The sequence below is a fragment of the Mesoplodon mirus genome (assembly GCF_964341445.2).
Source record: "Mesoplodon mirus genome assembly, chromosome: 6".
Taxonomy (NCBI): domain Eukaryota; kingdom Metazoa; phylum Chordata; class Mammalia; order Artiodactyla; family Ziphiidae; genus Mesoplodon; species Mesoplodon mirus.
Window position 1 is genome coordinate 33,150,546 of NC_138982.1, and position 13,902 is coordinate 33,164,447.

Genomic DNA, 13,902 nt, shown 5'->3' on the forward strand with positions numbered 1-13,902 from the left:
GGAGCTGAGCGGAGAGAGCTCGCCCAGCCGCCGGAAAAAGGGCCGGAAGAGGCGGGATTTCTCAGGTGACGTCACTGGGCGCCGCGGCTAAGCGGCGATTTGGAGTTCGGAGTGAACTGGGAGAGGGAGACGATGGCGGCCGATGTTGCAGCTTTGGAGTCATTGGTAATGGGTCTGTACGACGTGCAGGCTTTCAAGTTTGGGAACTTCGTGCTGAAGAGCGGGCTCTCTTCCCCCTTGTACATCGATCTACGGGGCATCGTGTCTCGACCCCGTATTTTGAGTCAGGTACCTACCCAGGAAAGGAAACAAGAGGGTTGGGTGGCGGGGATGGGGACCAGGAGGAACGGGGGGATGACCGGAGTTGGGCTGTGGGTGAGAGCAAAAGAGCCAAGCAGGCGGGTCGACCCTACTATCGGCCTGGTGGAGTCTGTTTGCGAAGCCCAGAGACCAGGAACTGTTAGGCTTTTGAGGACCTAGAGGGCAGCCTGCACTGTGACTCGCTTGCTTTGACACGTGCTCTGCAAGAGAGTCGGGGGAAACCCAGTTTGGGGCCTTGTCTTGCACAGAAGTACATGAAGGAGTTCCGCGTATTTAACCTCGTGACAATGGGACGGCGGGGGGAAGGGAGGAAAAGGTGTGTGAGGGGAGAATTTGGTAGCTGCTTAAATACTTGGAAGGGCTCTTGCTAGGAAAGGGGGATTCGATTTTGCACTGTGTGTCCAGGAGCAAGAATTAAGGCCAGAGAGTGGACATTTCATGGAGGCAGTTTTTTGGTGAATAAAAGGGAAAAACTTTGTACAGATTAGAGTTTTCTAGCACAAGGCTTCTTAAACTCTGAGTAGATAGGAATCACCTGGAATTTTGTTAAAATGCATACTCTGATTGAGTAGGCCTGAGGCAGGGTGGGAGGTTATGCATTTCTCACAAGCTGCCAGCAAAAGCTGCAGACCACAGTGTAAGTAGAAGGGTCTAAATGTGCTGTCTAATAGAGTATCTACTAGCCGCGTATGAATATTGAGCATTATGAATTTTTAATATTGAGCATTATGAATTTTTAATATTGAGCATTATGAATTTTTAAATTTATAGTCATATGCGACTAACGGCTGCCTTATTGGACAGTGCAGATATAGAACCTTTCAGTTATCACAGAAGTTCTATCTAGAAGACTTATGTAAGTTTTCTCCACCACTAAGGGTTTATGTTCGCCCTTTGTGAACACCAGTCTGATGTTATTATGAAAAGGACTGAAGCACTGGGGCTTCCCTGGTGGCGCAGTGGTTGGCAGTCTGCCTGCCGATGCAGGAGATACGGGTTCGTGCCCCGGTCCGGGAAGATCCCACATGCCACGGAGCGGCTGGGCCCGTGAGCCATGTCCGCTGAGCCTGCGCGTCCGGAGCCTGTGCTCCGCAACGGGAGAGGCCACAACAGTGAGAGGCCCGCATACCTCAAAAAAAAAAAAAAAAGACTGAAGCACTAGTTGGTGTGGGTTAGACTATTCTCTCCATCCAGAACCTTGCTGTGGTGCATCTCATCAGTGCTGAGAAAGTGAATGACTAGGGATCTTCCTTTGAAAAGTTGGTTTATATTTGAAAAAGTCACCAGTTAACAGATGACTAAAAATTATTTTTGATACTAGATTTTGGGGTGTGTGTATGTGTCTGTGATTTTTGGTAGTTAACTCAGAAGGAGTGCAAAATATTGAGAGAGCTAGATGTAACAGAACTCCTTTCATGTCTACTTATTTATGCAAATAGGGTTTCTTATTATTTGCACCCCCAAAAAGCAAAAGAACTTACACTGAACTCTGACTTCCTAGAAGTAATAGTCAACTAGAGTAGATACGTAAATTAATTGCCAGGATCAGGTACCATTCATCTCACTAAGAAATGCATTTCCAAAATAATCTGTTTTTATGCTTCTATCAAAATTTGCGGATTATGTTTTAATTAATTTTATGCTTATAACAATTGTAATAATAACAGAATTTTTAACACTTAGAGACTTATGGTCACAGGAAATTTTTTAAATTTACAATTTAAAATTTCAGTTTACATACATTTTTGTTGTGGAGAAGTATCATAGAATGATCAGTAAAAGTTTTTCAAGCACAGATATATATTGCATTAGAATAAAATTTTGTGGAGACAATGGAATGAAAATATGAGTTCAAAAAAATGTAAAATTTTCCAAGTTCATAATTCAGCATTTTCATTTTTTTTAAAGCAGATGTTGAGTATCAAATCAGTATAGAATTTGGATCCCATTGTATTCACTTAAAGGAGTGATGTACCAGTTCTAGGATAATATGTTAATTTCTTCAGTACTCTAGAAGTTACATTTTTTGTAGCTTAAAAATATTCATAAATTTTTCAAATCTTTAGAAATACAGGAACAAAAAATTTTGAACACCTCTGATCTAGTTCACTAAGTAACTCTGCTTTTCTTCTTAAAATAAGATGGTGTTGGGTGGGAGTATGCATTCTGGCGTTAAAATGTGATGATTTATGTAGAAAAGGATATTATCAACTAATGCTTCACACAGTAGGCTCTGTATTTATGAGACCTTTATTTTTTTTTTAAGTCACCTTTCTTTTTAATTAATTAATTTATTTTTGGCTGTGTTGGTTCTTCGTGTTAGGTCTTCGTTGCTGTGCACAGGCTTTCTCTAGTTGCAGCGAGCAGGGGCTACTCTTTGTTGCGGTGCACAGGCTTCTCGTGGCACTGGCTTCTCTTTATTGCGGAGCACAGGCTCTAGGTGCGCGGGCTTCAGTAGTTGTGGCACACGGGCTCAGTAGTTGTGGCTCATGGGCTCTAGAGTGCAGCATCAGTAGTTGTGGCGCGTGGGCTTAGTTGGGATCTTCCTGGACCAGGGCTCGAAACCATGTCCCCTGCATTGGCAGGCAGATTCTTAACCACTGCACCACCAGGGAAGTCCTATGAAAACTTTAAGAAAACACTTTGGTGTATGTTCTTCCATTGATTTTTTATTGAGATATAATTGACATATAAAATTATATTAGTTTCAGGTGTACAACGTAGTGACTATTTGTATATATTGTGTAATGATTGTCACAGCAAGTCTAGTTAACACGTCTGTGTTCATAGTTACAAATTTTTTTTTCTTGTGCTGAGAACTTTTAAGATCTCTCAGTAACCTTCAAATATGCAATACAGTATTATTAACTATAGTCACCATGCTGTGTATTACATCCCCATGACTTACTTATTTTATAACTGTAAGTTTGTACCTTTTGAATCTCTTCACCCATTTTGCCTACCCACTACCCTCTGCCTCCAGCAACCACCAATTTGTTCTCTGTATCTATGACTTATCTTTTTGTTTGATGGTTTTTGTAAGATTCCACATATAAAGTATGTGGTATGAAGTATTTGTCTTTCTCCGTCTCACTTATTTAACATAATGCCCTTAAAGTCCATCTACGCTGAGCAAATGTCAGTGTTTTACAATTATCATGGCTGAATAATATTCCATTTTGTGTGTGTGTGTGTGTGTGTATACCACATTTTCTTTATCCACTTGTTCATTCATGGTTGTTTTGCAATTTAGGTTGTTTCTATATCTTGGCTATTGTAAATAATGCTGTAGTGAACATGGGGGTGCAGATATCTTTTCAAGATAGTGTTTTCATTTTTTTTCAGATAAATATCCAGATGTGGAATTGCTGGATCACATGGGAGTTCTGTTTTTAATTTTTCGAGGAACCTCCATACTATTTTCCACAGTGGCTGCACCAATTAACATTTTCTCCATCAGTGCACAAGGGTTCCATTTTCTTCACATCCTCACCAACACTTATTATTTCTTTTTTTTTAAATTAATTTATTTTATTCTTGGCTGCATCAGGTCTTAGTTGTGGCATGTGGGATCTTCATTGTGGCATGTGGGATCTTTCATTGCAGCATGTGGGTTTCTCTCTAGTTGTGGCATGCGGGTTTTCTCCCTAGTTGTTGCTCATGGGCTCTGTAGTTTGCAGCACACGGGCTCAGTAGTTGTGGCACATGGGCTTAGTTGCCCCGTGGCATGTGGGATCTTAGTTCCCCAACCAGGCATCGAATCCGCATCCCCTGCATTGGAAGGCGGATTCTTCACCAGTGGACCACCTGGGAAGTCCTTATACTTATTATTTCTTGCTCTTTTGATAAAAACTATTCTGAAAGGTGTGAAGTGATATCACATTGTGGTTTTGATGTGCATTTCCCTGATGATTAGTGATATTGAGCATCTTTTCATATGCCTGTTGGCCATTTGTATCGATATGTCTTTGGAAAAATGTCTGTTCAGATCTTCAGGTTTCTTTGGGTTCATCTTCTTTGGAATAGGAAATTTTCAGTCATTCTTTCCTTTTTTTTTGAATTGTGTTTTTTTTTAATATTAGAGTATAGTTGATTAACAATGTTGTGTTAATTTCAGGTGTGCAGCATAGTGATTCAGTTATACATATACATGTATCTATTCTTTTTCAAATTCTTTTCCCATTTAGGTTATTACAGAATATTGAGCATAGTTCCCTGTGCTATACAATAGGACCTTGTTGGTTATCTATTTTAAATATAGGAGTGTGTATATGTCAATTCCAAACTCCCAATTATCCCTCCCTGCCCCCACCGCCTTTCCCTTTGGTAACCATAAGTTTGTTTTTTAAGTCTAGGAGTCTATTTCTGTTTTGTAAATAAGTTCATTTGTGTCATTTCTTTTTAGATTCCACATATAACGGATATCATATGATATTTGTCTTTCTCTGTCTAACTTACTTCACTTAGTGTGATCATCTCCAGGTCCATCCATGTTGCTGCAAATGGCATTATTTCATTCTTTTTAATGGCTGATTAATATTCCATTGTATTTATATACCACATCTTCTTTATCCAGTCATGTGTTGATGGGCATTTAGGTTGCTTCCATGTCTTGGATATTGTGAACAGCACGGCAATGAACATTGGGGTGCATGTATCCTTTTGAACCATGGTTTTTTCCAGATATCTGCCCAGGAGTGGGATTGTTGGATCATATAGTAGCTCTGTTTTTAGTTTTTTGAGGAACATCCATACTGTTCTCCGTAGTGGCAGTACCAGTTTGTGTTCCCACCAACAGTGTTGGAGGGTTCCCTTTTCTGCAAGCCCTGTCCAGCATTTATTGTTTGTAAACTTTTTGATGATAGCCATTCTGACTGGTGTGGATGGTACCTCATTGTAGTTTTGATTTGCATTTCTCTGATAATTAGCGATGTTGAGCATCTTTTCATGTGCCTCTTGGCCATCTCTATGTCTGTCTTCTTTGGAGAAATGTCTATTTAGGTCTTCTGCCCTTTTTTTATTGGGTTGTTTGCTTTTTTGATATTGAGCTGCATGAGCTGTTTGTAAATTTTGGAGATTAATTCACTGCCAGTCACATCGTTTGCAAATATTTTCTCCCATTCTGTGGGTTGTCTTTTCATTTTGTTTATGGTTTCCTTTGCTGTGCAAAAGTTTTTAAGTTTAATTAGGTCCCATTTGTTTATTTTTTATTTTATTTCCATTACTCTAGGAAACGGATTGAAAAAGATCTTGCTGCAATTTATTTCAAAGAGTGTCCTGCCTATGTACTCCTCTAAGAGTTTCATAGTTTCTGGTCTTACATTTAGGTGTTTAATCCATTTTGAGTTTATTTTTGTATATGGTGTTAAAGAATGTTCTAATATTCTTTTACATAGCTGTCCAGTTTTCCCAGCACCACTTATTGAAGAGACTGTGTTTTCTCCATTGTATAGTCTTGCCTCCTTTGTCATAGATTAATTGACCATAGGTGTATGGGTTTATTTCTGGGCTTTCTATACTGTTCCACTGATTTATATTTCTGTTTTTGTGCCAGTACCATAGTGTTTTGATGACTGTAGCTCTGTAGTATAATCTGAAGTCAGGGAGCCTGATTCCTCCATCTCTGTTTTTCTTTCTCGAGATTCCTTTGGCTATTTGGGGTCTTTTGTGTCTCCATACAAGTTAAAAATTTTTCTGTTCTAGTTCTGTGAAAAATGTCATTGGTAGTTTGATAGGGTTGCATTGAATCTGTAGATTGCATTGAATCTGTATATTGTTTTGACAATATTGAGCCTTCCAGTCCAAGAACATGGTATATCTTTCCATCTGTTTGTGTCATCTCTGATTTCTTTCATCAGTGTCTTATAGTTTTCAGAGTCAAGGTCTTTGGTCTCCTCAGGCAGGTTTATTCGTGGGTATTTTATTCTTTTTGATGTGCTGGCAAGTGGGATTGTTTCCTTAATTTCTCTTTCTGATCTTCTGTTGTTAGTGTATAGAGATGCAAGAGACTTCTGTGTATTAATTTTGTATCCTGCAACTTTACCAAATTTATTGATGAGCTCTAATAGTTTTCTGGTCGCATCTTTAGGATTTTCTATGTATAGTATCATGCCATCTGCAAACAGTGAGTATTTTATTTCTTTTTTTCCAATTTGGATTCCTTTTATTTCTTTTTCTTCTTTGATTGCCATTGTTAGGACTTCCAAAACTGTTGAATGAAAGTGGCAAGAGTGGACATCCTTGCTCGTTCCTGATCTTAGAGAGATGCTTTCACCTTTTCACCATTGAGTATGATGTTAGCTGTAGGTTTGTCATATATGGCCTTTATTATGTTGAGGTATGTTCCCTGTATGCCCACTTTTTGGAGAGTTTTTATCATAAATGGGTGTTCAGTTTTGTTAAAAAGCTTTTTCTGCATCTGTTGAGATGATCATGTGATTTTTATTCTTCGATTTGTTGATGTGGTGTATCATGCTGATTGACTTATGGATACCGAAAAATCTTTGCATCCCTGGGATAAATCCCACTTGATCATGGCGTATGATCCTTTTAATGTATTGTTGGATTTAGTTTGCTAGTATTTTGTTGAGGAGTTTTGCGTATATGTCCTTCAGTGATATTGGCCTGTAATTTTTTTTGTGGTATCTTTGTCTGATTTTGGTATCAGGGTGATTGTGGCCTCATAGAATGCGCTTGGGAGTGTTCCTTCCTCTGCAGTTTTTTGGAAGAGTTTCAGAAGGATAGGTGTTAAGTCTTCTTTAAATTTGATAGAATTCTACTGTGAAGCCATGTTGTCATGGACTTTTGTTCGTTGGGAGGTTTTTCTGTTTATTTATTTATTTTAAAAATATTTATTTATTTATTTATTTATTTTTTGCTGCATTGGGTCTTTGTCGCTCCGCGCAGGCTTTCTATAGTTGCGGCAAGTGGGGGCTACTCTTTGTTGCGGTGCACAGGCTTCTCATCGCAGTGGCTTCTTTTGCTGCAGAGCACGGGCTCTAGGCATGCGGGCTTCAGTAGTTGTGGCACATGGGCTCAGTAGTTGTAGCTCCCGGGTCTAGAGTGCAGGCTCAGTAGTTGTGATGCACAGGCTTAGTTGCTCTGCGGCAGGTGGGATCTTCCTGGACTAGGGATTGAACCTGTGTCCCTTGCATTGGCAGGTGGATTCTTAACCACTCTGCCACCAGAGCAGTCCCTGCTGAGAGTTTTTAAATCACAGTTTCAATTTCAGTACTTGTGATTTGTCTGTTCATATTTTCTATTTCTTCCTGGTTCAGTCTTCCGAGAGTGTACCTTTTCAAGAATTTGTCCATTTCATCTAGGTTGTCCATTTTATTGGCATATAGTTGCTTGCTTGTAGTAGTCTCCTGTGGTCATTTGTATTTCTGTGGTATCTGTTGTAATTTCTTCGTTTTCATTTCTAAGTTTATTGATTTGAGCCCTCCCTTTTTCTTGATGAGTTTTTCTAAAGGTTTATCTGTTTTGTTTATCTTTTCAAAGAATGGAATTTTAATTTCATTCATCTTTTCTATTGTTTTCTTCATCTCTGTTTCATTTATTTCTGCTCTGATCTTTGTGATTTCTTTACTTCTACTAATTTTGGGGTTTGTTTGTTCATCTTTCTGTAGTTGCTTTAGGTGTAAAGTTAGGTCGTTTATTTGAGATGTTTTTTGTTTCCTGAGGTAAGATTGTATTACTATAAATTTCCCTCTTAGAACTCTTCTGCTGCGTCCCATAGATTTTGGATTGTCATGCTTTCGTTTTCACTTGTCTCTAGTTATTTTTTGATTTCCTCTTTGATTTTTTCAATGATCCATTGGTTGTTTAGTACCATATTGTTTAGCCTCCACTTGTTTGTGTTTTTTACAGTTTTTTTTGGTTGATTTCTAATCTCATAGCGTTGTGATCAGAAAAGATGCTTGATATTTCAGTTTTCTTAAACTTACTGAGGCTTGCTTTGTGGCCCAGCATGTAATGAATCCTGGAGAATGTTCTCTGTGCACTTGGGAAGAATGTGTAGTCTGCTGCTTTTGGATGGAATGTTCTATAAGTATCAATTAAGACCATCTGGTCTAATGTGTCATTTAAGATGTGTGTTTCCTTATTGATTTTCTGTCTGGATGATCCGTTCATTGATGTAAGTGGGGTGTTAAAGTCCCTCACTATTATTGTGTGACTGTCGATTTCTCCTCTTATGGATGATAGCATTTGCTTTATATATTGAGGTGCTCTTATGTTGGGTGGGTATTTATTTATAATTTTTCTACCTTCTTCAACTGATCCCTTGATCGTTATGCAGTGTCCTTCTTTGCGTCTTGTGACAGACTTTATTTTATTTATTTATTTATTTATTTATTTTTAACATCTTTACAGTCTTTATTTTAAAGTCTATTTTGTCTGACAGGAGTATTGCTACTCCAGCTTTCTTTTGATTTCTGTTTGCATGGAATACCTTTTTCCATCCCCTCACTTTCAGTCTGTATGTGTCCCTAGTTTTGAAGTGGGTCTCTTGTAGACAGCATATATACTAGTCTTGTTTTCGTATCTATTCAACCAGACTGTGTCTTTTGATTGGAGTGTTTAATCCATTTACATTTAAGGTAATTGTTGATATGTATATTCTTATTGCCATTTTGTTAATTGTTTTGGATTTGTTTTTGTAGATCTTTTTTCTTCTCTTTCTCTTTTGTTCTCTCCTCTTGTGATTTGAAGTTTATTTTTAGTGTTGTGTTTGGATTTCTATATCTTTTTTGTATGTGTATCTATTGTAGATTTTTGGTTTGCCATTACCATGAGGTTTTGATATAGCAGTCTATATATATACAAGATTGTTTTAAGTTGCTGGTTTCTTAATTTCAAATGCATTTCCAATATCCTGCATTTGTACTCTCCTCCTCTCACAGTTGCTGGTTTTGAGGTTATATTTGTGTGTGTATGATTTCCTACCTTTACTGTGTGTTTGTCTTTACTGGTGAGCTTTTCCATTCGTAATTTTCTTATTTCTAGTTGTGGCCTTTTCTTTTCTGCCTAGAGAAGTTCCTTTAGCATACGTTGCAAAGCTGGTCTGATTGTGCTGAATTCTCTTAGGTTTTGCTTGTCTGTAAAAATTTTGATTTCTCCATCAAATCTGAATGAGAGCCTTGCTGGGTAGAGTATTCTTGGTTGTATGTTCTTCCCTTTTATCACTTTAAATATATCATGCCACTCCCTTCTGGTCTGCAGTTTCTGCTGAGAAATCAGCTGATAACCTTGTGGGGATTCCCTTGTATGTTATTTGTTGCTTTTCCATCATTGCTTTTAATATTTTTTCTTTGTTTTTAATTTTTATCAGTTTTATTACCATGTGTATCATCATCTCCCTCTTTGGGTTTATCCTGCCTGGGACTCTCTGTGCATCCTGGACTTGGGTGACTGTTTCCTTTCCCATATTACGGAAGTTTTCAGCTATTATCTCTTCATATACTTTCTCAGGACCTTTCTCTCTTCTCCTTCTGGTACCCCTGTAATGCGAATGTTGGTGTGTTTAATGTTGTCCCAGAGGTCTCTTAGACTGTCCTCATTTCTTTTAATTCTTTTTTCTTTATTCTGTTCCACAGTCGTGATTTCCATCATTCTGTATTCCAGCTCATTTATCTGTTCTCCTACCTCCATTATTCTGCTGTTGATTCCTTCTAGTGTAGTTTTCATTTCAGTTACTGTGTTGTTCATCTCTTTTTGTTTGTTCTTTAATTCTTCTAGGTCTTTGTTCAATGTTTCTTGTATCATCTCTGTCTGTGCTTCCATTCTTTTTCTGAAATCTTGGATCATCTTTACTATCATTACTCTGAATTCTTTTTCAAGTAGATTATCTGTCTCCATTTCACTTGGTTGTTCTTCTGGGGTTTTATCTTGTTCCTTCATGTGGGACATATTCCTCTACCATATCATTTTGCCTAACTTTCTTTGATTGCAGTTTCTGCAGGCTGCAGGGTTGTTGTTCTTACTTCTGCTGTCTGCCCCCTGGTGGATGAGGCTGTCTAAAAGGCTTGTGCAGGCTTCCTGGTGGGAGGGACTGGTTCCTGCCCACTGGTGGGTGGAGCTGGGACTTGTCCCTCTGTGGGGCAAGGCCACGTCAGGGGGGTGTGTTTTGCAGGCAGCTGTTTGCTCAGGAAGACTTTAAGCAGCCTGTCTGCTGATTGGTGTGGCTGTGTTCCCACCCTATTGGTTGTTTGGCCTGAAGCATGCCAGCTCTGGAGCCTACCAGCTGTTGAGTGGGGCCAGGTCTTGGTGAGTGAATGGCACCCTCCAGGAGGGCTCATGCCGAGTACTCCCCAGAACTACCACCACCAGTGTATTTGTCCCCACAGTGAGCCACAGCTGCCTCCCCCACCCCACCCCCATAGGAGACCCTCCAGTACCATCAAGTAGGTCTGGCCCAGCCTCTTATGAGGTTACTGCTTTATTCCCTGGGTCCTGATCACATGAGACCTTTTGTGTGCCCTCCAAGAGTGGAGTTTCTATTTCCCCCAGTCCTGTGGAATTCTTGTGATCAAACCTTGCTTGCCTTCAAAGCCAGATTCTCTGGGGGCTCCTCCTTCCATTGCCAGACCTCCAGGCTGGGGAGCCTGATGTGGGGCTCAGAACTTTCACTCATGTTGGAGAACTTCTGTGGTATAATAATTTTCCAGTTTGTGGGTCACCTACCCAGCAGGTATGGGTTTTGATTTTATTGCGATTGCACCCCTCCTACCTTCTCATTGTGGCTTCTTATTTGTCTTTGGGTGTAGAATATCTTTTTTGGTCGGTTCCACCATTTTTTTGTCTATGGTTGTTCAGCAGTTAGTTGTGATTTTCGTGTTTTTGTAAGAAGAGGTGAGCTCAAGTCCCTCTCCTCTGCCATCTTGTCTTTGCTCCCCAGTCATTATTTCTTCAAATAAGTTTTCTGCCCCTTTTTTTCCTCTTCTTCTGGGACTCTTCTAATCTATAATGTGAATGTTATTCTCAATATTTTTCCTTAGGTCCCCTAGGCTATTTTTGTTTTTTAAAATGCTGGTGTTTTGTTCTGTTTCTTGCTGCTCTGTTAGGGTGAGTTTCCCTGCCCTACTGCCCTGTCTTCCAGATTACTGATCTTTTCTTCTGCTTCATCTTGTCTGCTGTTGAACCCCTCTAGTTTATTTTTCCGATCAGTTATTGTATTCTTCAGCTCTTTGACTTGTCTTTGGTACATTTTTATATTTTCTTTCTCTTTGTTGAAGTTCTGTGTTCATCCGTTCTTTTTCCTATTTTGGTGAGCATCTTTAAGACCATTACTTTGAGTTCTTTATCAGGTAAATTACTTATCTCTGTTTCATTAAGGTTTTTTCTTGGGGTTTTATCTTTTGCTTTCGTTTGGAACGTATACCTGTTTTCTCATTTTGCTTGACTCTGTTTCTATGTGTTAGGTGATACAGTTATCTCTTCCAGTCTTGAAGGGGTGGCCCTGTTTGGGAAATGAACCTTACTGTTTAACCTTGCTCTAGTTCTTGGTTGTTTCTCAAACTGTGTCTTTGATTGTTTCACACCTGTGGGGCCCAGAAATGCAATTCCCCCTAGCAACGAGAGCACACACTCAAGTGCTGTCCCCTATTGGGGCTACATGTGCCCGCTGGCTTTGGTGTGTATCCACACCACTGGTGTGGCCGCAGGGTCAGTGGAGGGTGGGGGGACAGGCTGCAGCAGAAGCATGGGGAAGTGGTGTATTTACCCACTGCCTCTGGTGGGGCTGGGGCTGTGGTGCAGGGAGGGCAGGCAGTAGCAAGTTAGAAAGAGAGTGTAAACATGGTGTCTGCCAGTGGTTCCATACCTGAAGAGAGCCCCAACAGAGCCCCTCTGGCAGGCACTTTAAGATTAGCAAGTGAATTTGCTTCACATATGATCTAGGCTTTTTTCAGACTTCAGCTTTTGTGCTGGGCCCCAGGGTGAGTGAGTCTGCACGCAAGTCATTTAAGAGCAGATCTCTATTCCCTACATCCATATGGTTTTCCTGGATCCAAGCCCTGTTGGTTTTCAAAGCCAGGTGTTTTGAGTGCTCATCTCTCTGGTGTAGGTCCCAAGGGTTGGGGTGACTGATGTGGAGCATCAGGGAGAAGTTCCGTATTTGTGGGATCCCTCCTGGTTATGGGTTGCTGAAGTAGTGATGGAGTTTTTGCAAGACTGTGTCTCTAACTCTCCTACCCATCTCCATGTGCCCTTTTATTCTTTGTTGTGGAGTAGCAGTTCAGCTAGTTCTCAGGTTCTTTTCAGAGGGAATTGTTCTTAATGTAGTGGTAGATTTGTTGTGTCCATGGGAGGAGGTGAGTTCAGGATCTTCTTACTCCACCATCTTTAACCACCTTCCCACTTGTGTATTTTTGGTTTTATTTCTTTGCTTTTGGTGTCAAATCCAAAAAGTCATTGTTAAGACCGTTGTCAAGGAACTTACCACCTGTTTTCTTCTAGGAGGTTTATGGTTTCAGGTCTTACATTCAAGTCATTAATCCATTTTGAGCTAATTTTTGTGTATGGTGTAAAATGTAGTCTAGTGTTCCCAAAACCATTTTGTTGAAGAGACTGTTCTTTTCCCTTTGTGTATTCTTAGCTCCTTTGATGTAAATTAATTGAACATAAATGTGTAGGTTTACTTCTGGGCTCTCTATTCTGTTCTGTTGACCTGTGTGTCTGTATTGATGCCAATACCATAGTGTTTTGACTACTATTACTTTATAATATAGTTTGAAATCAGGGAGTATGATACCTCCAGCTTTGTTTTCTTTCTCAAGATTGTTTTGGCTATCCAGGGTCCTTTGTGGTTCCATACAAATTTTAGTATTGTTTGTTCCATTTCTGTGAAAAGTGCCATTGTAATTTTTTAGAAATTTCATTGAATCTGTATATTGCTTTTAGTATGGACATTTTAACAGTTTAATTTTTCTGATCCATGAGCATGGAATATTTTTCCATTTACTTATGTCATCTTCAGTTTGTTTGTTTTTTAAATCAATGTTTTATGTTTTTAGTGTACAGGTCTTTCACTTCCTTGGTTAAATTTATTTGTAAGTGTTTTATTCTTTTTTTTCTTTTTTGTTGGCCATGCTGTGTGGCATGCGGGATCCTAGTTCTCTGACCAGGGATTGCACCCGTGCCTCCTGCAGTGGAAGCATAGTGTCTTAACCACTGGACTGCCAGGGAAGTCCCTGTTTTATTCTTTTTAATGCAATTGTTTTCTTAATTTCTCTTGTGAAACTTCTTAATTGAAGACTTCTGTTGGGAAAATAAAGCTAACAGGTGATAGGTTTAGACATGACAAGCATAATGAATTACTAAGGAAAACAGTGAAGCCTAGGGGTCATCCTTAGTCTTCAGGGTGAACATCATAGCCTTTCCTAACACATTCCATGTTGCCCTTGGAACAGCCCTGAGTCTAGCTAAGTAGGTTAATTCTTCTGTTTTTATATTTATATTTGTAAACTGGGATTTGTGGAGAGAATAATTTAACAAAAAGGCATTTATATTTTTCTGATCAGGTTTAAGACTCTCCTTGCTGGGTTGTTACTGTCTTTATGTTGTTACATGATTTATACACCA

At 39.5% G+C, this 13,902-nt stretch overlaps 1 protein-coding gene across 1 annotated transcript in view; it reads left to right on the plus strand.

The window, feature by feature from the left end:
- Positions 1-89: 89 nt before the first annotated feature.
- Positions 90-13,902, plus strand: part of UMPS (uridine monophosphate synthetase) — a 49,426-nt gene continuing 35,613 nt past the window's right edge. Inside the window, exon 1 of the mRNA XM_082624864.1 lies at positions 90-288. Within this exon, the coding sequence (XP_082480990.1) occupies positions 133-288 (156 nt within the window). The 5' untranslated portion in view covers positions 90-132. The remainder of the gene's footprint in view (positions 289-13,902) is intronic.